Raw genomic sequence first — 24,224 nt, 5'->3', positions numbered from 1 at the left:
TTGCAGATCGTCTAATGCTTAAGGATCGAGCAGTCACAACGACAAAGGTTCGCGGCCGTGGTTGGAACCGGGCGGTGAGTAAAACTGCTTCAAATGTCTCTGTGTTGTTAGTGTGGCGTGTTAGCACAGCTTTAGCTTCGCCCGCACGGCACGCCTCCAGCCGCTCGTTTTTTTCCGGAAAAACTTTTTTTTACAGCCTATCTTTCTTTTATAAATATAATAAAACTAAAGACTTTTTGGAGATATGAAGGATGCAATACTACTCTATAGGTACTCAAGATTAACAGGAGATTGAGTGAAAATGAGCATTTCACCCCCCCCCCCCCCCCCCCCCCCCCCCCTTTAAAAGAATCAAGGAGAAAATCAACAGAGTCTGCAGATATGCTTGGTGTTAAGAATATAGCCTTCATAAATAGCACACTAGTATTCTCATTTAAGCATCTCTTCTTGACAGACACAGATCTAGCTTCAGTGGCAGGAGAGATCAATATATCAAAGAAAATACAGAAATGATCAGACAGTGCTACATCCTTAATAACAATCGATGAAATGTTTATACCCTTACTGATAAGTAAATCTAGAGTGTGTCGACGATTGTGTGTGGGTCCATGTACATGCTGAGTCAGATCAAACGTTTTTAAAACAGTTTTGATTTCTTTTGCCATGGTTTCTGCACTGTCTATGTGAATGTTAAAGGTCCCGTTCTTCGTGATCCCATGTTTCAAACTTTAGTTAGTGTGTAATGTTGATGTTAGAGCATAAATAATATCTGTAAAATTATAAAGCTCTAAGTTCAATACCAAGCGAGATATTTTATTTAACAGAAGTCGCCTACATCGAACGGCCCGTTTGGACTACATCCCTCTACTTCCTTCTTTAATGACGTCAGTAGAACCGTTTTTTGACTAACCTCTGCCCACAGGAATGCTCCCTCAACTCTACCGAAATTCGTTTATGTACTTGCGCACTTCTTATAACTTACTGTGTTTACTCAGCTCTTACGGTGATTTTCTGAAGTAAAACTGACGCTTCATCTTTTGTGTGATGTACAATAAACTTTATTAAACTCATCAGTATATGTTTGATCATCATTCAGACAGCAGACTTGTAGGCTATTAATAAATAATGGATACATACAAGCAGATGACAAATACGTAATAATAACCGTAATTAAACTACTAAACTATACCTGTTCCATCTCTATACAGCACTCTGACTCTGTAGGCATTATTGTCCGACTCGAAATGAACGCCGTTACTGAGAGTTTCTGATATTATCATCATTCCATGAGATGAAACTGTCCTGAGAGACTGAGCGCGAGCTCATGAAGCTCCGCCCCCTGTGCCGTGCAGTAGCAGCTTATTTGCATTTAAAGGGCACACACTAAAACAGCACGTTTTTCTGAGCACCAAAAAATGACAATTTAAACATGCTGTAAAAAATGATCTGTTGGGTATTTTGAGCTGAAACTTCACATACACACTCTGGGGACATCAGAGACGTATTTTACATCTTGTGAAAAGGGGCATAATTAGGCCTATTTGTTGATAACAGTTCTGCAAAGTCCTCAGCAAAGGCTGGAGAGTATTTTGGAGGCCTGTAAATAATAAGTAAAATGCGTGGAGCACCTTTTAACACAATACCCAGATATTTGAAAGACGGGTAATTCCCAAATGATATTTGTTTACATTGATAGATATCTTTAAAAAGAGCAGCTAGACCCCCACCTCTGTTAACAGCTCTGCAGACACTCATAAAAGTAAAGTTAGGAGGGGATTGTTGCACTGCAGCTGTCTTCTAGAAGCATAAAATCCAGGTTGTTTGTGGTTATTAAGTCGTTGACTAGAAGTGATTTATTTTAAAGTGAGCGGATGTTTAAAAGTGCTAACTTAACAGTCTTACTTTTGGTTTCCACAGCAATCTTAGTTTGACGTGTAATAGGCACCAGATTAGTTGGGTTTGCTGTACGGCTATTGAAGGCCTTAGACTTTCTATCTTGTAATAGAACAGCAATAGAGAAAGATGCAGGCACTGGGTTCCCGCTTGTTCTGTAAAAAATAACTAGACTTATTTCGCATTTCATGGAAAGAGAGCTAGATCTGCTTATTTTTCAACCGTATTAGAAGAAAATAAATAAAACCCTAGGTATTTATTTGAAACAGTGGCTAAACTAACGAAAAACAAAGCTTCAAGCCCAGACGTTTCCAAGCAGCACAGCAGTAATGACTTTATGAACTTCTTCACTTATAAGATTGATAATATCAGGGAGAAAATTATAACTATGCAACCGTCTACTACAGTATCGCATCAAGCAGTGCATTGTAGTGTCCCTAAGGAAAAATTTGATTCATTCATTGCTATAGAAGAGGAAGAATTCGTTAAACTCGTTAAATCATCTAAATCGACAACATGTACAGGGCTCGAAATTAACTTTTTTACTTGGTAGCACTGGTGCTCCCAACTTCAAAAAGTTAGGAGCACCAACAAAAATGTAGGAGCACCCACCAAAATTTAAAGAGCACCACAACTACAAATTATATATTAACAGATTTATTTTATTTAAAAACAACACCAATCAACACCAACAATCACTGGGGCTTTAAACATCCTGTGGCCAGGATTTAAAATTTGGTCTTCTGGCTCTCTGTCCCTCCTCCATCCATCTCTTCACTGAGGCTGAGGCATCGAATGCCTCCAAAGGAGGACCCTCAACACTGATTTGTATCAGATCTTCTACTGTTTTAGGGTGTAATGAAGATCTAATGTCTGACTTGATCCGCTTTTGTACAGAGAACCCTCTCTCACACTGTGCCGAAGACACAGGAAGGATCAGCATGATCTTTACCAGATGAAGGATATTCTGAAACAAAAATCATTTAAATTTCATTGTCAGGGTAGAAGCATTCAGCGACAGCATAAAATAATGCAATAATTATAAAATATTTAAAATATTAAAAATCTAAAATAGATTGATCATCAAACTACTTAGACATTATATTACATAGCCTACCTGTAAATCTGAACAATAGGGTTCCTTGGTCAGAAGGACTTCCCATAACCCGTGGTAGCTCTTGTCTTTGAAGGACATGAACTTTGCCCTTGCTGAGGAGGAGTTTCAGGCCTCGAAAACTCTGGTTCAAGGCCTGAAACTCCTCCTCAGCAAGGGCAAAGTCACAGCCATTCCTTAATTAGATACAATCCAACTGTAACTGGTTGGCTCTCAAATGATTAAAGCTTTTAACAAAAAGCCTATATTTATCAAAAGTCTATATTTTCATTATTACCCATGAATTTCCTTTCCAGTACAACTTTAAAATGGTCCAATAAGAAGTGGACCTCCTCAATTCCATAATCAACCAACTCCTCCACTGTCTCTGGCCAAACATCATGGTTGAACACCTGAAAGCATTGGACCGCCTTGGATGTTGCAGTGTCTGTTCCATGTCCCTCCTGACCTAAAGTAGACGTAAAAAGATATTTCTATAATAATTCTATTTTGTTTTTGTTTTTTATTACTAAAGTGCAAACTGAGTGGAATAAGGTTAGTAAATGGCCTTTAGTTTTTTTAAAGATAGTGATTTATTTTAGTGCAGGTCATCAAAAGTTTGTAATTTACATATAATGTTAACCATCCTGATCTTAATAACACACAAAGTAGGCTGCTGAACCGGAGATGGAGCTGTTTAACTATTGCAGCAACAGTGGTCTTTATCTGCTTCTGCAGTCTGGGAGCAGTCTGACTGATTGGTCCATCCGTAGCCATATTCCCTGCCTCTCCTTTCCTCAAAGGAACTCCCTTGACAATTGAGAATGAACAATGTACATTACAAATTAATGAAATTATTCCAAATTCTGTTAGATTTAATTTTTTTATATAATTTATTATTATTCGACCACTAGTTAAAGCTTACCTGGGGGAGGATCACATCATTTCTTTGCAGTAATAGGCTGTATTTACTGATGGCAGAAAACAAATCTGCCAAGAAATGGCAGAATGCCAGGAATGAGCCATCCTCCATGGTCTCTTTGACCTGCATAGAAGAACACAGCACATTTATACCCTCCCCTCCCATTAACTCACTGTACAGGGGCAATATCCACATTTCCACCTATAGTTTACACTGACATGCTTTGCTCGGCCAGCTATATCCGCATTCGTTGATGATGCAGCCAGGTGGTCCATATGAGCATATACAGCTGTGTACTGCCCAGCATCTTCCAGGGTCCCCTCCTTCCCTTGCTTCAGAAGCACATCCAATGCCCTGGATACATGTGGCAACCATCTTGTCCCCTTGACTCCACTTGGATTGTTCACCGACACATCCAGTTCAACTCCAAGGCATTTTAACTCCCTTCTGGATTTTGAACTGAAGTGGTAAGTCTTCCAAATTAAGTGGAGCAGGTTGTACACATTGCCTACCCAAGGTGAATCCTTCTGGGCAGACAATAGGGCAAGATCCAATCTATAATAGTGATAGTGAACAAATCAAACATTCCAGTTTGCAATCAAGACAGAGAGCCTTAGCTTTTTGTTTATTTATTTTTTATCAGAGTTAATTACCATTATCAGCTCATCTATGAGGCATGCAGTGAAATGGGATGATGCGCTTTCCCGCCTCCTCTTGGAGTTTTGTTCATACTCCTCCCTTCCTCCCAAGATTCACGGCTGCACCATCAGCTCCCATGGCCACTGTCTTCTGGAGCCAGTCCTGGCATGACTCTCCAAGACCAGCAAATGCTGACTTGGCGGCTGCATAGATTCCTAAAAGAATTCCCATTAGTTTAAATACTGTTACAGTTCTTTTCACAGCGTTACTAATTTATCAATTACATTTAATGAATAAATCCAATTACTAGAACTAAGATTGCAATATAATTCCTAAACAACAACTTTTCGCCTATTAAACATGTCTATTAAACCTTTGACAAAAAAATCACAGAGTATATTCAACTACACAGAAATTGTTTCTGTGTTACAAATATAATTATTATCACAGAAGAACTTGAATTGGAAATAGAATTATAGATTATAGTTTGGATATAAACACTGACGTCTACAGAAGCTATCAAAATAGAGAAAAGCACCTTTTGAAAGTAACATGGAGCTTTTAAATAACTATTGTATCGATTGCATTGTTACACCACTACGTGGCGACAAGTGACTTAAATGTATTTGTTATTGAATCATTCATTCAAGAGATTTGTTCAAAAAATGCTGATTCATCCATTAATGAAACAAGCAAAGTATTTATTATGATATTAATCATATATTGCTATATAATACAAAATAAGCTATGTATTAAAATATATATATATATATATATATATATATATATATATAAAAAAAATCCTCACCATCAGCATTGGCGTTTTCCACCTCAACATGTCCGACAAGGATGTTCGTCGGCTGTCCATCAAGCAGGACGCGGACATACACGATCTCACACTCCTTGACAGACAATCTGCTATCAACCCGATGATATTGGCACATGATTTGTCATTAGCATACGTCATGTTAATCGCAACTCCATTCTTTTTCATGAGCTGCAACATAGGCTTAAATTTAGTGAAGGCAAGCTCTTCTTTGGCTATGGTGTATGCGGTGTTAAATTTTACGTTTAGCTCTGCCAGTAGAGCGGAACGACCAGCAAAATCCTGGCGATTAAAAGCCTGAATAATCGAACCTGATGATGAGCCTGATTTGTTTGGCAAACACTCGTCCCTGCATTTTTTTGTGCTTGGCACTCTCTCCATGTTTAACCAAGCTCTCGCGCTTAAAATGTGTTGATTCAGTTGCGAACGCTGTGTTACCTGCAAACTCTGTCCCACAGGCTTTACAGTGAACGCAATGCATTGAACCATCAGCATAACAGAGCCACTCGAAATCTTTTAGCCACTCGCTCCGAAAGCTGAAAGATTTCTTTTCAGCTGGTGGATCCACATTAACCACATCACCAACTCCAGGATTTTTTGTGACTTTAGGAGATGTTTTACAAAAGAAATCTGTCAGCGTTCGTTTCATCTTCTCTCTTCATTCATTCATTCATTCAGCCTTTTAAATTTTGCGCGGTAATCAGCTCCCTGTCACGTGACAATGGAGCGCAGTGAAAGATAGTAGGAGTGATTGACAGCTAATATTAACCAATCTAAAGTCTGCTTTAAAGTTAAGAACGTTAGAATGAAGTTTGATTGGTTATGTAACATTGGATAGAATGATGGTCCGGCCACCACGTATCAGCGCACAAAAGGTACACATTGTGCAGTAATTTGCGAACGTTTTGTAGAGAAATGAAAACAGATCGCACCTCAACCATTATGCACTCGCACAAATGATCCCAAATATATTTTTAGGTCGCACGGATTAAATTTTAGGAGCATATGCGACCAAAATGGTCGCAATTTCGAGCCTTGATGTATGTTGGACCCTATACCTACTAAGCTCCTGAAAGAGATGCTTCCAGAGGTCATAGATCCTCTTCTTACTATCATTAATTCGTCTTTGTCTCTAGGATACGTTCCAAAAACTTTTAGTCTGGCTATGATTAAACCACTTGTTAAAAAAACGCAACTTGATCGTACAGAATTAGTCAATTACAGGCCGATCTCGAATCTGCCTTTTCTGTCAAAGATACTAGAAAAGGCGGTATCCTCACACTATGTTCCTTCTCAGAAAGAAATGATATCTGTGAGGATTTTCAGTCAGGATTTAGACCGTACCATAGTACCGAGACTGCTCTCATTAGAGTCACAAATGATTTGCTCTTATCATCTGATCATGGTTGTATCTCTCTATTAGTGTTACTCGATCTTGGTGCTGCATTTGATACTATTGACCACAACATTCTTTTAAATATACTCAAATTATGTTGGCATTAGTGGAATTGTATTAACATGGTTTAAATCATACTTAACTGACCGTTATCAGTTTGTAGCAGTAAATGAAGAGATGTCTCATCGATCACAATTTCAGTATGGCGTACCACAAGGCTCAGTACTAGGACCGTTGCATTTCACTCTGTACATGCTACCCTTGAGAGATATCATTAGGAAGCATGGCATTAGTTTTCACTGTTATGCTGATGATACTCAGCTATATATTTCTTCAAAATGCAGCAGCTCGAGTTCTTACTAGAACCAGGAATGACCATATTAGCCCGGTTCTGTCAACACTGCACTGGCTCCCTATTAAACATTGTATACATTTTAAAATATTGCTGATTACTTACAAAGCACTAAATGGTTTAGCTCCGCAGTACTTTGAGCGAGCTCTTAACGCATTATAGTCCTTCACGTCTTTTGCGATCTCAAAATTCCGGCCAGTTGATAATACCTAGAATATCAAAATCGACTGCTGGCGGTAGATCCTTCTCCTATTTAGCACCAAAACTCTGGAACAGTCTTCCTAACATTGTCCGGGAAGCAGACACACTCTGTCAGTTCAAAGCTAGACTAAAAACACATCTCTTTGACCTAGCATTCACATAACACATTATAGACTTCTATAATTCAATGTTAGGCTGCATAGATTAGGTCAGCCGGAACCGAGAACACTTCCCATAAATCCTGATGTACTCGTTACATCATAAGAAGAATGGCATCTACTCTAATATTAGTCTCTCTGTTTATCCCGAGGTTTACTGCAGTCCGCCGGATCCAGGCTGTTTCCAGATCTGATGAAGGACCTGCGCTTGGACACGACGACAGTGCAGTCCTGAAATGTCAACTAGGCTCTCCCCTGTGAAGGCCTCTCTCCCCTCCCTTTACCTCTACAGATTAAGCGTTGTCGGGATAATTCCGGTTCGCATGGCTACATGGAAGCGATACAAATTCTGTATTATTAATTTTAAAGCCAGACAAGTACTATGTTGAGGGTTGATTTGTAAGGAAGGACTACACGCCTGCGCACATATATTCAAACGCGCATACCTATAGACTGAACTCGTAATACGCATGTGCATGCCATCGGCGTTCTCACTGGTTCGCGTTTTTGAAGTTTGCGCAGAAAGAACTTAAGAGTTTTCTGTTAAAACAGTGTTGTGTTAGCGGCCCTTAAGTTAATAACTAATGATCATTGCGACGGAAGTGAATCAATCAAACTAACTTTACCTGGACAATAACTTTATTCTAGAGCTGCTATAAAGCCAAAACACTTTAATTTCCTATTATCAATGTAAAGCTGCTTTGGAACAATCTACATTGTTAAAAGCGCTATATAAATGAAGATGACTTGACCTGACTTGACTTGACTTCTGTCTCTCAGAGAAATTATTGACCATTTGAAACCTTCCTTCTGCTCTCTTGATGTTCTTTCTCCCTGTATTTTGATTTTTTTTTTTGACTCAGTTGGAACATGTTTGGTGTTTTTTTTCTGAATAAATGCTTGAGCACAGGGATATCCTTGATAGCCTAAAACAAGCTACTGTTACACCTCTTCTCAAGAAACCTTCACTTGATGATAGGGATTTTAATCATTTTCGACATCTCAACACTTCCTTTTATTACAAAAGCACTGGAGAAAACGGTTCTCATTCAACTCCAGTCTTTTCTTAGCTCAAATCAAATTCTTGAAACTTTCCAGTCTGGTTTTAAGCCTCTGCACAGCACCAAGTCTGCCTTATTAAGGGTTTCTAATGATATACTGTTAGCGACTGACTCTGGTGACTCTGTGATCCTAATACTGTTAGACCTAACCTCGGCTTTTGATACAGTTGATCATAAAACTCTCTTATCCCGACTAGAACATTTTGTGGGCATCCAGGGGACTGTCCTCAGTTGGTTTAAATCATATCTAATGAATAGAAGTTTCTCTGTTAAACTGGGTAATTTTTCTTCCTCACCTGCTCAACTCTCCTGTGGAGTGCCGCAGGGTTCAATTCTCGCACCCATTATTTTTTCACTGTATTTACTTCCTCTGGACTCCATTTTCAGAAAGCACAGTGTATCATTTCACTGCTATGCAGATGATATCCAAATTTATTTGCCTCTGAAACGCATCAAACATGCTGCTCTGAAATCTCTTTTTGCATGCCTAGATGTAGTGAAATCGTGGTTTTCTCAAAATGTCTTATTTCTGAATGAATCCAAAACCGAGGTTATAGTCTTTGGCCCCCATGAAAACTTTAAGAACAGTAACATTGACCTGGATTACCTTTCTCCTTCTACTTCATCATGCATTAAGAACTTAGTTGTTTTCTGGGATCAGAACCTTAAATTTGATAAACAAATAAATGCGGTGATTAGTTCTTGTTTTTTCCAGCTACGTCTTCTCTCTAAGATCAAATCCTCTCTTTCTGAGAAAACCTTAGAGATTGCTATCCATGCACTCATTACATCGCGGTTGGATTATTGCAACTCCCTCTACTATGGCATCTCCAAATACTCTATTGCTTGTCTTCAATTAGTACAGAATGCTGCTGTTAAGTTCCTCAAAAGAAAATGTAAATTTGATCATGTTTCTCCTATCTTAAAATCGCTGCATTGGCTACCTGTGCATTTTAGAATTGAGTTTAAAATTCTTCTCCTTGTTTTTAAATCCTTAAATAATCTGACACCAAGCTATTTGTCCGAGCTACTCTGTCCACACAATCCCACACGAAACCTGAGGTCTGGTGATAAGAGTCTTTTGTCCGTCCCCAGATCACGGTTAAAGAATAGAGAAGACAGAGCCTTTGCTATTGCCGGTCCTAGGCTGTGGAACAGCCTTCTGGGTTACATCAGAGCGGCTCAGTCTTTAACTGCTTTTAAATTTATTTATTTTTCTTTAGCTTTTAATTCATTGAGTTTTTGTCTTGAATGTGTGGTTTGTCCTTGTTCTTTATCTTGTGTATTGTTCAGCACTTTGGTCAGCCTTGTTTGCTATTTTTAAATGTGCTATATAAATAAATGCAAACTTGAAACTTGATTAATTTGTGCTTTAAGTTTGAACTTTCTCTTTAATAAGGGATTCACTGCTAAACTGATCTGATCTGAACTGAGAGTGAAGTGTGTGTCATTCTTCTCTACAGGTTGAGTTATTGTGGCGTCACAGATGAAGGTTTTGCTGCTCTGACTTCAGCTCTGAGATCAAACCCTGAACACCTGAGAGAACTGGATCTGTCTGAGAATAAAATAGGAGAATCAGTGAATCTGCTGTCTGATGTACTACAGAATCCTCACTGTAAACTGGAAATACTGAGGTAAGATCATATTTGACTCTCACACATGAATCACAATGTAAGGTATATTTGAAGTGTTCAGCCTCTATACAAAAGGAACTGTATTGCACTAATTACTATTACGATGCCAACCGTTTCAGAGGGTCAATTACCACATTTTGATGTCCATTGACCACGACAGTAATGAAGAGCAGGCAGCTGTACTAAATTGTACTATTTACTCTTAAGAATGTTGAATAACAATAATCAAATACACTGTGTACACATTCACCGTTAAAGGATTACACAAATGCAAAGAAAATGTACAGAAGAGCGTAGGCCTGCGCAAAATAATAAACAAAATAAACAATTAATTATTTCAAAAGATTTGAATTTCAAGGATACATGTTAGGTGGTGTTGGATTACATTTTTATTAAATGTTTAATTTAGTTAGTATATAAACTGAGAAAGTGATTACTGAGTTTACAGCAAGATATTCCTGCCCGACCTGGTTTTCCTTTGTTCTCTAAATGAGTCAATTCCTGAGACTCTCACCCTCACCCTTTGCCCTTATGCATTTCCTGCCCAGTAAGCTCAATGTACAGCTGTGCTTTTGTCTCTGTGATCATGTGAAGATATGGGTGATACCGTCAGGCTGATTGGATCATTTGAGTGGTTATGCTGATTGGATTGAGACTGCCGGTCTGGGGGGGGGGTTCCTTAACCTGTATACTCATTTACATGCTTTGTTCAGAGTCTCCACCTCTATGTAATCCCTCCCCCTTGGAATGTATATAACTACAATGCATACTGTATTAGAGTTAGATCATGTTGGAAGTTTCTACAGCCGCGTACAGCGGAGTTCTCAATAAAGAACAACTTCTGTTGAACGCGATCCCGACTGTCTCACTGGTCTCTGCTTTGAACAAAGAAAAACTTTACAACAGATGGTGCCGTGACCCGGATGGAGAAGGAAACTCAAAGAATTTTAAGCTCAATGAACTGAATCTTGAAACTTAAAGCTCAACAAAAGATTTGACAAAGATTGCCAGACTGAATCTTTCCAGCTTCCTCCAGATTGAAAACTTCAAGCTCAAAGATCTCAACAAAGCTGACTGAGTTCCAGACTGAATCTTGAAACTTCAAGCTCAAAGATCTCAACAAAGCTGACTGAGTTCCAGACAGAATCTTTCTCTACAAATGAAAGACTCGGTGAGTTTCACTCCATTAAAAAGAACCAATGCAGACCAGTAAATGTTTTCCTCTGCGCCGTTCAGAGAAGTAGTTAACAAACAGCTGTAGAGTTTGGATAACTAAAGATAAGCCGCTAAAAAGTTTTCTTTTAGAGATGAAATTGATCCTCTGTTGTTGACAGGGAAGATTAACAATTACATGTTAATATTATGTGTATGCTCTTGTATGAGAAGACCTATCTGTAAGCTAGAGAAAGTTAGCATCAAGTGCTAATAGTTGGTATCCTTTGCTTTAGGCAGAGAAGAATTAGCTTTACGTGCTAGTTATTTCTGTTGATCCTCTGTTCTTGTCAGCAGGGAAGCTAAGTGTGGTAATTTGGAAAGTTAACAATAGTTAAGCTGTGTTAACAAGTGTACCCTCTATTGTAGACAGTAGAGAGAAGTTTTAGTGTTTGTTTGTGGTAACAGAAATTCACAAAATGTTTAGGAAAAGTACTAGACAGATTACACCTTTTTGGACAGATAGTGAATTCAAGTCTTTGTTATCAGAGCACATGGACTCAATCGTGACTGAGGAAGTCAGATTGAATTTAACAAAGAAATTTGGCATTGATCCAGTCAAAGTTTGGTCAATCGAAGATTGTAAGAAGGTACTAGGAGAAAGTATTCGCAAGAACAGTGTCAAAGGCATTATCTTCTGTCACAGAGAATTTAGTTTATCCATTGTACAAGAACAAGCTCGTTGTATAGATAATTTGAAAGAACAGAACAAAAAATTGCTTACTCAAGTGTCCTGTTTCACGAAAACGGTGGGCCTCAAGGCCTCAACCAAATGTGACTCAGAAAACCAACAGTCAGATGAAAGCTATCCTGATTTACAGTCTTTTGATAGTACAGAGGACAATGTCAATGCAGATGTAAATACAGTTGAAGTGTGCGTAGCTAGACAAAAGCCTCAGGGAAAAGGTGTTGATACAGTTTCATTTGCAACCCCCATATTGCAACCACAAGCAGTCAAAACATCTTTAGGTCCTAAAGATATTGAGAGAATTGCTGAAAGTTTGCCATCAGTGCAAAGAAATTTTTCTGAGTTTAGGAGAGAGTTGTCCAAAAAGATGCGGCTCTACGATATGTCTCTAGCTGAAGTCACTCAGCTAATATCACAGATCTTGACTGAGTCAGAATTCAATGATTTTGAAAGTGCTGTAAACAATTCTGAGTTTCAAAATGCCAGAAAAGATGAATTGAGAGAAGGTGTTTTGAAAATCCTAAAGAATATCTTAGGACCCAAAATCGATTGGTCGAGAGTTACTAGCTGTGTACAAGAGAAAGAAGAAACTGTGAGTGAATATACTGAGAGGTTCTGTCAGGTAGCTGCAGTGTACAGTGGAATAGTGGATGATTCCGAAAGTGTGTTAGCTGACAAAGGAGCTCTAATCCGAATTTGGGCAGATGGTCTTGTAGCTGAGTACAGAACAGCCTTGCCATTCCTAGATATTACGTGGGCTAAAAGAACTCTCAGAAGTAACCTAGAAAGTTTAGCTATTTGGGAAAGAAATTCTGATGTCAAAGAGAGAGTAAGAATTGCAGCAGCATCCATTAAGGTCAACTCAGAGAAGCCAAAGAAACGCAAAAGTCCTAGAGAAGCCAGTTGTTCTTACTGTGGCAAGCACGGACATTTTGGAAAAGAATGTAGAAAAAACAAAAATAACTTAAGACAAGTTAACAATGTTATGCAGCTCTTACTAAATTTGTTTGCTACTTTAAAGCAGCCCCTCCCCTCCTCATTAAACTCGTGGGGCAACTTGATAAGATGTTAACCATTTAGGCTGTGATTGCTTAATCTCCCCAGTAACTCACAACAAAGATGAAAGACTTAGTGACTGTCACAGCCTTTGTTTGGGGGACATTCAGAAAACTCACAGCCTTAAAATATTATACCACAGAAATATTCCAGTCAGACCTCCATGCTCTATATGATGTCTATTAAGACTGATGTTTCACTGGAGAATGAAAATGTGCCAATTTTCTCACACACTGTACAGTGTGTACACAACACAGGGACAGAATAGGACACGGTTCAGTGAGGGCCCTGGAAAGAACTGACGCAACAGGCGTCGGGGGCCAATCCAGGGTGAAGACAACCTCATAGGCCTTTCCCCATTTAGTCCATCCTTACCTCACTGGTCCATAGGTGTCAAATCAATTAAGAAATAGGGAAAGAATGAAACGACAACAGTAGACTCTGAAAACGATAGAACCATAGTGTTTAAACTGCTACAACCGTAGTGTTTTGAAGAAATACTGCTCTCTGTTTTTCTGTTTTCTGTCTTACAGTGTGCAGATAAAACTTGATGTTCTTTTCCGAGATCCATATGCAACGACCGTCTCATCTGCGTATGAAGCCCCAACCTCAAGAAGACAACCAGACCCACTGCTGAACGAACTATCACAAAAGAAAATGAAAAATACACAACGCAGAGAAATTCACGGACCCTAAATTGCATGTTTTGTTTCTGTGTCAGCATGCAATTACAGATGAACAACACAGAGCAAGTTATATGTGCCTGTAACTTACACCAGTTACAAGAATGAACTTTATAGTGTATAAATTTGTATTTTTGTGAGAGTTATTAGAACTCTCAAAGGGGGAAGTGTTGGATTACATTTTTATTAAATGTTTAATTTAGTTAGTATATAAACTGAGAAAGTGATTACTGAGTTTACAGCAAGATATTCCTGCCCGACCTGGTTTTCCTTTGTTCTCTAAATGAGTCAATTCCTGAGACTCTCACCCTCACCCTTTGCCCTTATGCATTTCCTGCCCAGTAAGCTCAATGTACAGCTGTGCTTTTGTCTCTGTGATCATGTGAAGATATGGGTGATACCGTCAGGCTGATTGGATCATTTGAGTGGTTATGCTGATTGGATTGAGACTGCCGGTCTGGGGGGGGGTTCCTTAACCTGTATACTCATTTACATGCTTTGTTCAGAGTCTCCACCTCTATGTAATCCCTCCCCCTTGGAATGTATATAACTACAATGCATACTGTATTAGAGTTAGATCATGTTGGAAGTTTCTACAGCCGCGTACAGCGGAGTTCTCAATAAAGAACAACTTCTGTTGAACGCGATCCCGACTGTCTCACTGGTCTCTGCTTCGAACAAAGAAAAACTTTACAACAGTGGTCTTGTGATTAGGCAGTGAAAACAATGATTGCAACAGTCCGTGTTAGACTCTACAGTTCATCATGATGTTCAGATGTCCGGATAGCGATATGAAGTTGGTCGTTGAGCTGCAGTCTCAGTCAGGCCCCCTGATGCATGATGAATCCTCCGTGATAATAAATGCAGGTGTAAATCTAAGATGTGTACGAGTGTTTATCTCGTTGATGTATGACTCTCAAATGTGGTTAATCTTCAATGACGCACATTCAAGAATCGTCACTATGGAAACTTCAGCGCAAAGTTTAATACCATCCACTGCCAATGAAGAGCACAAATATTCTATCCTGCAGTTCACAAAGTGAAGGCGCTCCAGAAAGAGATTTTAATCTACCTTATTTTACTGCTTTTCAGGTAAGATTGCAGGACCTCATCTTTTCCTCAGGATCCGAACAGAAAAAAATTATCCGCTCTCTCGCAATCTCAGATTAAACCACACCTCCTCACATTCAAATCAATGACCAACATAATAGCTGCTCAGCCCTTATAATAAATGAACACAAACTGAACATGGGCTTTTTTACACTCTTTCTGCTGCTGTGAGTTCAGATTATTGAGCTGTAAATGACTGAACACATGAGCTGATCCTCAATAACATGAAACTGCAGGACTGAGAGTCGCACTGAAATACACACTTTCACACACACTTTCACACACAATCAACATTTCAGTCTCTTGACTTTAAACAGACTCGACCTCAACACAGTCAGAACTGAGAAATGAAGAACATGCTGGATTCATTCTTACTGTTAATTATCTTCATCTTTCTGCATTGACACTTTCTAAAGGATTGTTTTTAATTTTGTAAAATGAACACACACACACACACACACACTAATTGACTCTCCATACATATTACATAGTACAGATCTAGTAAGTAACAGTAAAACTAACCTATGTTGTGAATAGTGTCATTTATTAAAGCAGATTTTGCACAAGACTGAATTTTAATATAGTGCAAATAAGAGATTATTTTTCCTGATTGAATGATACTTTAGATGTTTTATGATCATGTTTTGTGACATTTTAGATCTCAATCTAATGATCCCTTAAACATATTAATTTGTGCTTTAAGTTTGAACTTTCTCTTTAATAATGGATTCACTGCTAAACTGATCTGATCTGAACTGAGAGAGTGAAGTGTGTGTCATTGTTCTCTACAGGTTGAGTAATTGTGGCATCACAGATGAAGGTTTTGCTGCTCTGACTTCAGCTCTGAGATCAAACCCTGAACACCTGAGAGAACTGAGTCTGGCATGGAATAAAATAGGAAAATCAGTGAATCTGCTGTCTGCTGTACTACAGAATCCTCACTGTAAACTGGAGATACTGAGGTAAGATCATATTTGACTCACACATGAATCACAATGTAAAGTATATTTGAAGTGTTCAGCCTCTTTCTGCTGCTGTGAGTTCAGATTATTGAGCTGTAAATGATTGAACACATGAGCTGATCCTCAATAACATGAAACTGCAGGACTGAGAGTCACACTGAAATACACACTTTCACACACAATCAACATTTCAGTCTCTTGACTTTAAACAGACTCGAGCTCAACACAGTCAGAACTGAGAAATGAAGAACATGCTGGATTCATTCTTACTGTTAATTATGTTCATCTTTCTGCAATGACACTTTCTAAAGTATTGTTTTTAATTTTGTAAAAATGAAAACACACACACACACACACACACACACAAACAAACAAATTGACACTCCATACATATTACATAGTACATGTTAGGAAGGGTTAGTTGTGACTCAATCAGGTGGTAATATGTTGCATTCGCTACAGGATGTCAGTCACGACTCAGGAAGACAGAATCAGGTTGATATAGGTTTACTTCAATAGCTAGGATAAATAAACAGCAATCAGCACGGTATGGCATAAAGGGATTTCTTCCTTTTGGTTGCAATATAAACAATATGCAATTCTGTAGTTCTCTGTGTATGTGTGGTTCTAAATAAACAGAGAGAAGGAATAATTACTAACTGCAATAATAACATCACAAATTACTACAACAGTATGCTCATAAGCTAGGACATTAGAACAATATTATCAGAATATATTCAAATAATATAACCGAAAGAGAACAACAATTCTCATAATAAAGTAATCAACTGTATCGATTCCATTATTACAGTGAGAATCAGACTGAATATTCAATTAATGCTAAACAAATATTATACAATTGACATCTTTCACAAACAGTCATAATTAGCTTAGCATTAGGATGAATCAGCACATATTACAATGTTAAATAGCTGCTAGAAACTCTCAAAGAAACATTAATAATAAACATCGCACTTACATATCGTCATTGACGCACACCAACTAAAACCACTCAAGAATCATTAGAACAGGGTACATTCTCAGTACTCCAACACTAACAGTCCACACCTGACCGGAGATTCTATCAATTTCCTCATGACAGTCTGCGTTATGGCTGATGCAATACTTGCAATGAACTTGCCCTTGGAGGCTGCCACCTACTGGACGTAATAAGTGATGTTCCCACGTTAAATACATGTTTGACTCATAGCGATCCTTTTGTACAGTACAGATCTAAGTAACAGTAAAACTAGCCTATGTTGTGAATAGTCTCATTTGTTAAAGCAGATTTTGCACAATACTGACTTTTAATATAGTGCAAATAAGAGATTATTTTTACTGATTGAATGATACTTTAGATGTTTTATGATCATGTTTTGTGACATTTCAGATTTCAATCTAATGATCCATCAAACATATTCATTTGTGCTTTAAGTTTGAACTTTCTCTTTAATAATGGATTCACTGCTAAACTGATCTGATCTGAACTGAGAGAGTGAAGTGTGTGTCATTGTTCTCTACAGGTTGAGTTATTGTGGCGTCACAAATGAAGGTTTTGCTGCTCTGACTTCAGCTCTGAGATCAAACCCTGAACACCTGAGAGAACTGAGTCTGTCTGCGAATAAAATAGGAAAATCAGTGAATCTGCTGTCTGATGTACTACAGAATCCTCACTGTAAACTGGAGAAATTAGAGTAAGATCATATTTGACTCTCACACATGAATCACAATGTAAAGTATATTTGAAGTGTTCAGCCTCTTTCTGCTGCTGTGAGTTCAGATTATTGAGCTTTAAATGATTGAACACATGAGCTGATCCTCAATAACATGAAACTGCAGGACTGAGAGTCACACTGAAATACACACTTTCACACACAATCAACATTTCAGTCTCTTGACTTTAAACAGACTCGAGCTCAACACAGTCAGAACTGAGAAATGAAGAACATGCTGGATTCATTCTTACTGTTAATGATGTTCATCTTTCTGCATTTACACTTTCTAAAGGATTGTTTTTAATTTTGTAAAATGAAAACACACACACACACACACACACACACACACACTAATTGACACTCCATACATATTACATAGTACAGATCTAGTAAGTAACTGTAAAACTAGCCTATGTTGTGAATAGTGTCATTTATTAAAGCAGATTTTGCACAAGACTGAATTTGAATATAGTGCAAATAAAAGATTATTTTTCCTGATTGAATGATACTTTAGATGTTTTATGATCATGTTTTGTGACATTTTAGATTGCAATCTAATGATCCATAAAACATATTAATTTGTGCTTTAAGTTTGAACTTTCTCTTTAATAATGGATTCACTGCTAAACTGATCTGATCTAAACTGAGAGAGAAGTGTGTGTCATTGTTCTCTACAGGTTGTGGGATTGTGATCTCACAGATGAAGGTTTTGCTGCTCTGACTTCAGCTCTGAGATCAAACCCTGAACACCTGAGAGAACTGAGTCTGTCTGAGAATAAAATAGGAAAATCAGTGAATCTGCTGTCTGATGTACTACAGAATCCTCACTGTAAACTGGAGAAATTAGAGTAAGATCATATTTGACTCTCACACATGAATCACAATGTAAAGTATATTTGAAGTGTTCAGCCTCTTTCTGCTGCTGTGAGTTCAGATTATTGAGCTGTAAATGATTGAACACGTTTAGATCATCAATCAATGACGTTTGGTGATGTGAGCTGCGTTACACGCGGGATTGAAATGGCGGCTACAGAAATCTCTAATGTTTATTTTGGTCATGGCTTGTCTTGAAAAACGAAGACAATTTGATGGTTGTCGTAGGAGAAGTCACACTGCAGGACTGAGAGTGAAATCTTCAGACACTGTCAGAATTTCGTCTGAGGGAAAATTTGATCGCAACGGTCATTAATCGGCTGTCGGTGAACATATCAAATAGAGCTGCACAATTAATTACAATTAACATGAATCAATTTTGCTTATCGCTATTATGAAATCGCAGAAGCTGTGATTTATTTATTATGTGCAGCTTGTCAGTGACGTACGGCTCTGATCAGTAGTAAATGCTGCTCCATCTGAAAGCACTGCGAGTTTGAGTCGCTTTAAATGTGCATTTGAAAAAGAAACACACATCAAACATCTTTCCAAACATAAGAAGCATTTATGAACCTCTTGTCCAACAAAAAGACAACATTTAATAAATCAATCAAAGCGTTTCAATATTTTGTTTATTCAGTGACAGATAGTATGATGCCCATAAGGATTTCCTGGAATGATGTGTGTTATCGTTCTTTTGCGGTGGGGCATATTTAGTGTGTGTGTGTGTGTGTGTGTGTGTGTGTGTGTGTGTGTGTGTGTGTGTGTGTGTGTGTGAGAGACGCCCTCTGGCTTTCAGATCGAGCAGCATTTACTACCGATCACAGAGCTGTACTTCACTGACAAACTGCACATAAAATAATCACAACCTTTACCAGATCGCGTGCGGTTTAATTCCGATCAATCCCCTTACGAAAAAGAAGTTTATTTAAGTGTGCTATTAGTATACTTCTTTACAACTAAAAATAAGAAAGTATACTTTCAGTCTACTTTTTATGTACTTCTCAGAAATATACTTTATGTACTTCTCAGAAATATACTTCAAATTCCACTTAAGTATACTTGACTTATACTGATAGAAAAGTCTAAGTATATTTGGCCTCTACTTGTTGATCGAGATATACTTAAAAGTATAATTAAGTATTCTACGTATTCTTGGCTTGTAGTGTTTACTATTTTGATTGAGTAGCTTATTAAATACTTTTTTTTTAAAACACAATATTACACACTGTCTTATAAACTAACATGTTCAAGTTTATATAGTAACAAGCTTTCGGGTGGAATAGCTTATAGAGCAAATAAAATGAGCATGGAACTGAACCTGATCTTGTACACAGCGATAATAATTCCCTTACGAAAAAATAAGTTTATTCAAGTGTTCTATTACTATACTTCTTTTCAACTAAAAAGAAGAAAGCATACTTTCAGTCTACATTTTATATACTTCTCAAAAAATACTTTATTTACTTCTCAGAAATATACTTAAATTACACTTAAGTAAACTTGACTTATACTGAGAGAAAAGTCAAAGTATATTTGGCATTTACTTGTACTCAATCTTTTGATAGAGATATACTTAAAAGTTTAATTATTCAAAGTATACTGGGCTTGTTGTGTTAACTCTTTTGATAGAGTAGCCTATTAAATATACTTTTTTTACATAGTTTTTCATATACAGTCTTATGAAACTTACATTGTTTGAAAATATTGATATAAAACAGATATGTTTCTAATTCTGCGTATCTGAATTTTTGGGTAGGCTAGTCCACTGGTAATGTATAGGAATTTACTCTAATTCTACTTTTCTCCAACAATGACTGAATTTTCCAGCTATCCATGTCTTCACTGTTATACGGTAGGGGGCGCTATGACACATCTTCTAGTACAGAATCTCTGGATCAAAACACAGGAGAAGAAGAAGCTGAAACAAGTGATAGAAGATTGCTCACTCAAATGTAAAATAATGTGATCATCAAACATTAAACAGCTTGTAGATCAAAACTTTTCAAATGAAATGAAGCGTAACTCATGAAGAGAAAACGACTGTGAAGCTTTGGAGGTGTTGGACTCGATCTACTCCATCTGTGTTTTGATCATCGTTCTGAATCTGATCAAGGATAAATTTGTCTTTGACAAAAATGAGATTTTCTCATCTTTTTTGTTTAAAATGTTGCCTTTATTTATGAAACTTACCAACATTCAAGTGTTGATAAAAAAAGGATGCATGAAGCTAATAAAATGTTTTTAAAATTAAACTACAGTTAAAGGTATTTTTCAAGTATAAAAAAATAACATTTGAACATAGTAGTATAGTATAGGCCTACTGCAAGTGCAAAACAAACTGCAACTTGAAACAACGAAAAAAAAAATGTTACAGTATGAATTACTGACTGTGAAAAACATGAACTATGGTAATTAGTAGTAATGCCTTCTTTATTCGTTATATTTTTTGAAGTACGTGCATTGTTAGATATCATCATCATCATCAGCGCCTTCTCTACTTTACTCAATAGCTGCTATTCATCAAAGAACTTTTAACTATAAATGTTCTACTGTCTATATAATAAAGTACACAACCAAGCAATGAAAAAAAGCTTGTAATTAAGACCGTAACATTGACTTACCTGTCGAGAAGAAAGCAGGAAACTTCAGCGTCTCTTTTGAAAGCTTTCTCCTGCATTAGCTATCCCGACATTAACCCTTGTTTTTGTAATCTCCGGTCACGTTTCCTTTTACGGTCTATTTTGGACTTTTTTGACGACGAGGACTTCTTATCCTGTGACTCAGCATATGTATGAATGAACGGTGTATAAATAACCGTGCAGTGCAGCCTTTTAAACTTGCCGCGGCAGTGACAAGCGCCTCTCACTGCTCTTCTCCTCCGCTTCTGCTGGCTTCAGTCACGTGACGCTGGCTCTGAACGAAAACGCGTTGTGGAAACGCGTTGGCCTAGTACTTTTTGTCCCTCTCTGCTATTATAATTTTTCAAGATGGCGGAACTACATGGAAGCCTCCGTGGACCTACCCGTCCCATGTATATAAATATAATAAATTCTTTGTTTACGAGGATAAGTCAGATCATTGGCATAGGTATTTGTACACCATTGAGGGCATATTTATGAATAAAAATATTGATTTTAGATAATAAAATACCTAAAAAGCTACACATTGTCCCTTTAAAGAAAACTTGTCGTATAAAACTACTAAACTAGTAGTTTACTGAGAGTACACTAAAAGAGCAAAAATAATATATAAATGGTAAACTATAATATATAAATGGTAAACTATAAGTATGATGTTAAGTTCACTTAAAGAAAACTTGTAGTATAAAACTACTAAACTAGTAGTTTACTGAGAGTATACTTCAAAGTTGCTAGTATTAAAATAGTAAACTACTAGTATACCCATAAGTTCACTTGCAGTATAAATGAGAAACGTAATTATGAACTAGTTTTGCACTTAAAGTTTGACATTAGTATACTTACTACATAATGTATACTTAAAAATATACTTAAAAGTATACCATTACTTAAGTATACTTCATAAAATTAACTTTAGGTATACTTCTTTTTCGTAAGGGTCGTGCAGCCCTAATATCAAACTAACGATAAAACACTTCAGGTTTTGGCCTAAGATTAGAGGAAACTTTTAGGATTTGCTAAATTTGTCTCAGACAACCAAATCATGGCCAAAATCGCACAGTGTGTGTCATTGTTCTCTACAGGTTGAGTAAGTGTGGCGTCACAGATGAAGGTTTTGCTGCTCTGACTTCAGCTCTGAGATCAAACCCTGAACACCTGAGAGAACTGGATCTGTCTGGGAATAAAATAGGAGAATCAGTGAATCTGCTGTCTGATGTACTACAGAATCCTCACTGTAAACTGGAGATACTGTGGTAAGATCATATTTGACTCTCACACATGAATCACAATGTAAAGTATATTTGAAGTGTTCAGCCTCTTTCTGCTGCTGTGAGTTCAGATTATTGAGCTGTAAATGATTGAACACATGAGCTGATCCTCAATAACATGAAACTGCAGGACTGAGAGTCACACTGAAATACACACTTTCACACACAATCAACATTTCAGTCTCTTGACTTTAAACAGACTCGAGCTCAACACAGTCAGAACTGAGAAATGAGGAACATGCTGGATTCATTCTCACTGTTAATTATGTTCATCTTTCTGCATTGATACTTTCTAAAGTATTGTTTTTAATTCTGTAAAATCACACACACACACACAAACACCAATTTATTACTCCATACATATTACATACAGATCTAAGTAACAGCAAAACTAGCCTATGTAGTGAATAGTGTAATTTAAAGGTGCTGTATGTAACTTTTCTACTAAATTGAATCTTTATTGCCTGTGTGTGAAGGGGTTGTAATCTCACATTAAAATGATCCACTTTGCGGGTTTTGCTATTACCTCGGAAAGCTAGTATTCTTATTTCCAGTGACGTGACCTGCATGTGCGCTCCCGAGCCTCTCGCCTCGTCTAGCCTACTGACTTTGCACTCAACAGCGACGACACTGCAACTTATGACATGGACTTATGACTTATGCAACTTATGACATGTCTGATAACACTAAGAAACGACCTGCTCCCAGCACAACACAGACTCCAACACAAACTCCACATGTTGATAAAAAAACAAAACAAAAGTTTTTTCTGCTGAAGCTCGTAAGGCCAGAGGTGAATCGGAGGAACTTCGGGTGAAAAAACACGGCTCAACATCGGCAGGGCATTTGAATCATGGAGAAACCTTATCTACAACATGTACATTTCCTGAAGAAAATGTGAAGTGGTGCTTGCAGTGGCACTTGCAGTGGCAAAATTCGGCATGGTTGATAGGGTTCCATACTTATCATGGTACGAGCATGGAGCATTAGTTCAACGTCAAGCTGATAAAAGTAGCCTATTATTGTAATGTTGCAGTGGGAGTTTACCTTAGTTTCCAGCATGTTATGTGATGCTTTCTCCTGTGTGTTGCATCTTAGTCTGGAAGGTACCCATAGTGCCGTTTATATACTGTCTATGTAAAGTGCTCGCTCATAAATTCGAGCATGCGCTTGTAAACTAATTGGTTGCAATCTGAAACATCACCGCTAGAGGTTGCTGAAAACTACATACAGCACCTTTAAGAGATTATTTTCCTGATTGAATGATACTTTAGATGTTTTATGATCATGTTTTGTGACATTTTAGATCTCAATCTATTGATCCATCAAACATTAATTTGTGCTTTAAGTTTGAACTTTCTCTTTAATAATGGATTCACTGCTAAACTGATCTGATCTGAACTGAGAGAGTGAAGTGTGTGTCATTGTTCTCTACAGGTTGAGTTATTGTGGTGTCACAGATGAAGGTTGTGTTGCTCTGACTTCAGCTCTGAGATCAAACCCTGAACACCTGAGAGAACTGAGTCTGTCTGTGAATAAAATAGGAAAATCAGGAATGCAGTGTCTCTCTAAACTGAAGGATGATCCACATTATAAACTGGAGACATTACACTACTGTGAGTATATTTTTATTTCAAGCTTAAATTGACCCAATTTCAGTGACAGGTCTCATATGTGTAACTGGAGAATATAAGATGATAACTCAGCTCCACTTTAGTCTCTGTAAACTGTTATTAATAAGAGTTTAATTCTGTAATGTGAATATGATCTATGAATAGGCTAGGTCTATATGAATATTTTCATCCATATTTACATGTACAACTTTTGTTGGAATTAATTA

The 24,224-nt window shown here is 37.5% G+C and overlaps 2 protein-coding genes across 2 annotated transcripts in view; one reads left to right on the top strand and one right to left on the bottom strand.

Moving 5' to 3' along the window:
- The window catches only part of LOC311090821 (NACHT, LRR and PYD domains-containing protein 3-like), a 430,276-nt gene that overhangs the window by 184,678 nt on the left and 221,374 nt on the right, over positions 1 to 24,224 (bottom strand). The gene's annotated exons all lie outside the window — the stretch shown is intronic.
- Positions 1 to 24,224, top strand: part of LOC311090817 (NACHT, LRR and PYD domains-containing protein 3-like) — a gene marked incomplete at its 5' end in the record, with an annotated part of 78,610 nt that overhangs the window by 53,151 nt on the left and 1,235 nt on the right. The window contains 5 exons of the mRNA XM_084126364.1: positions 10,005 to 10,175; positions 15,716 to 15,886; positions 17,410 to 17,580; positions 22,199 to 22,369; positions 23,822 to 24,000. Of these exons, the coding sequence (XP_083982490.1) occupies positions 10,005 to 10,175; positions 15,716 to 15,886; positions 17,410 to 17,580; positions 22,199 to 22,369; positions 23,822 to 24,000 (863 nt within the window). The remainder of the gene's footprint in view (positions 1 to 10,004; positions 10,176 to 15,715; positions 15,887 to 17,409; positions 17,581 to 22,198; positions 22,370 to 23,821; positions 24,001 to 24,224) is intronic.

This window comes from Abramis brama (assembly GCF_963993115.1).
Source record: "Abramis brama genome assembly, chromosome: 10".
Taxonomy (NCBI): domain Eukaryota; kingdom Metazoa; phylum Chordata; class Actinopteri; order Cypriniformes; family Leuciscidae; genus Abramis; species Abramis brama.
Note: the sequence above shows the minus strand (reverse complement) of the source record. Positions and strands in the feature narration are given on the sequence as shown.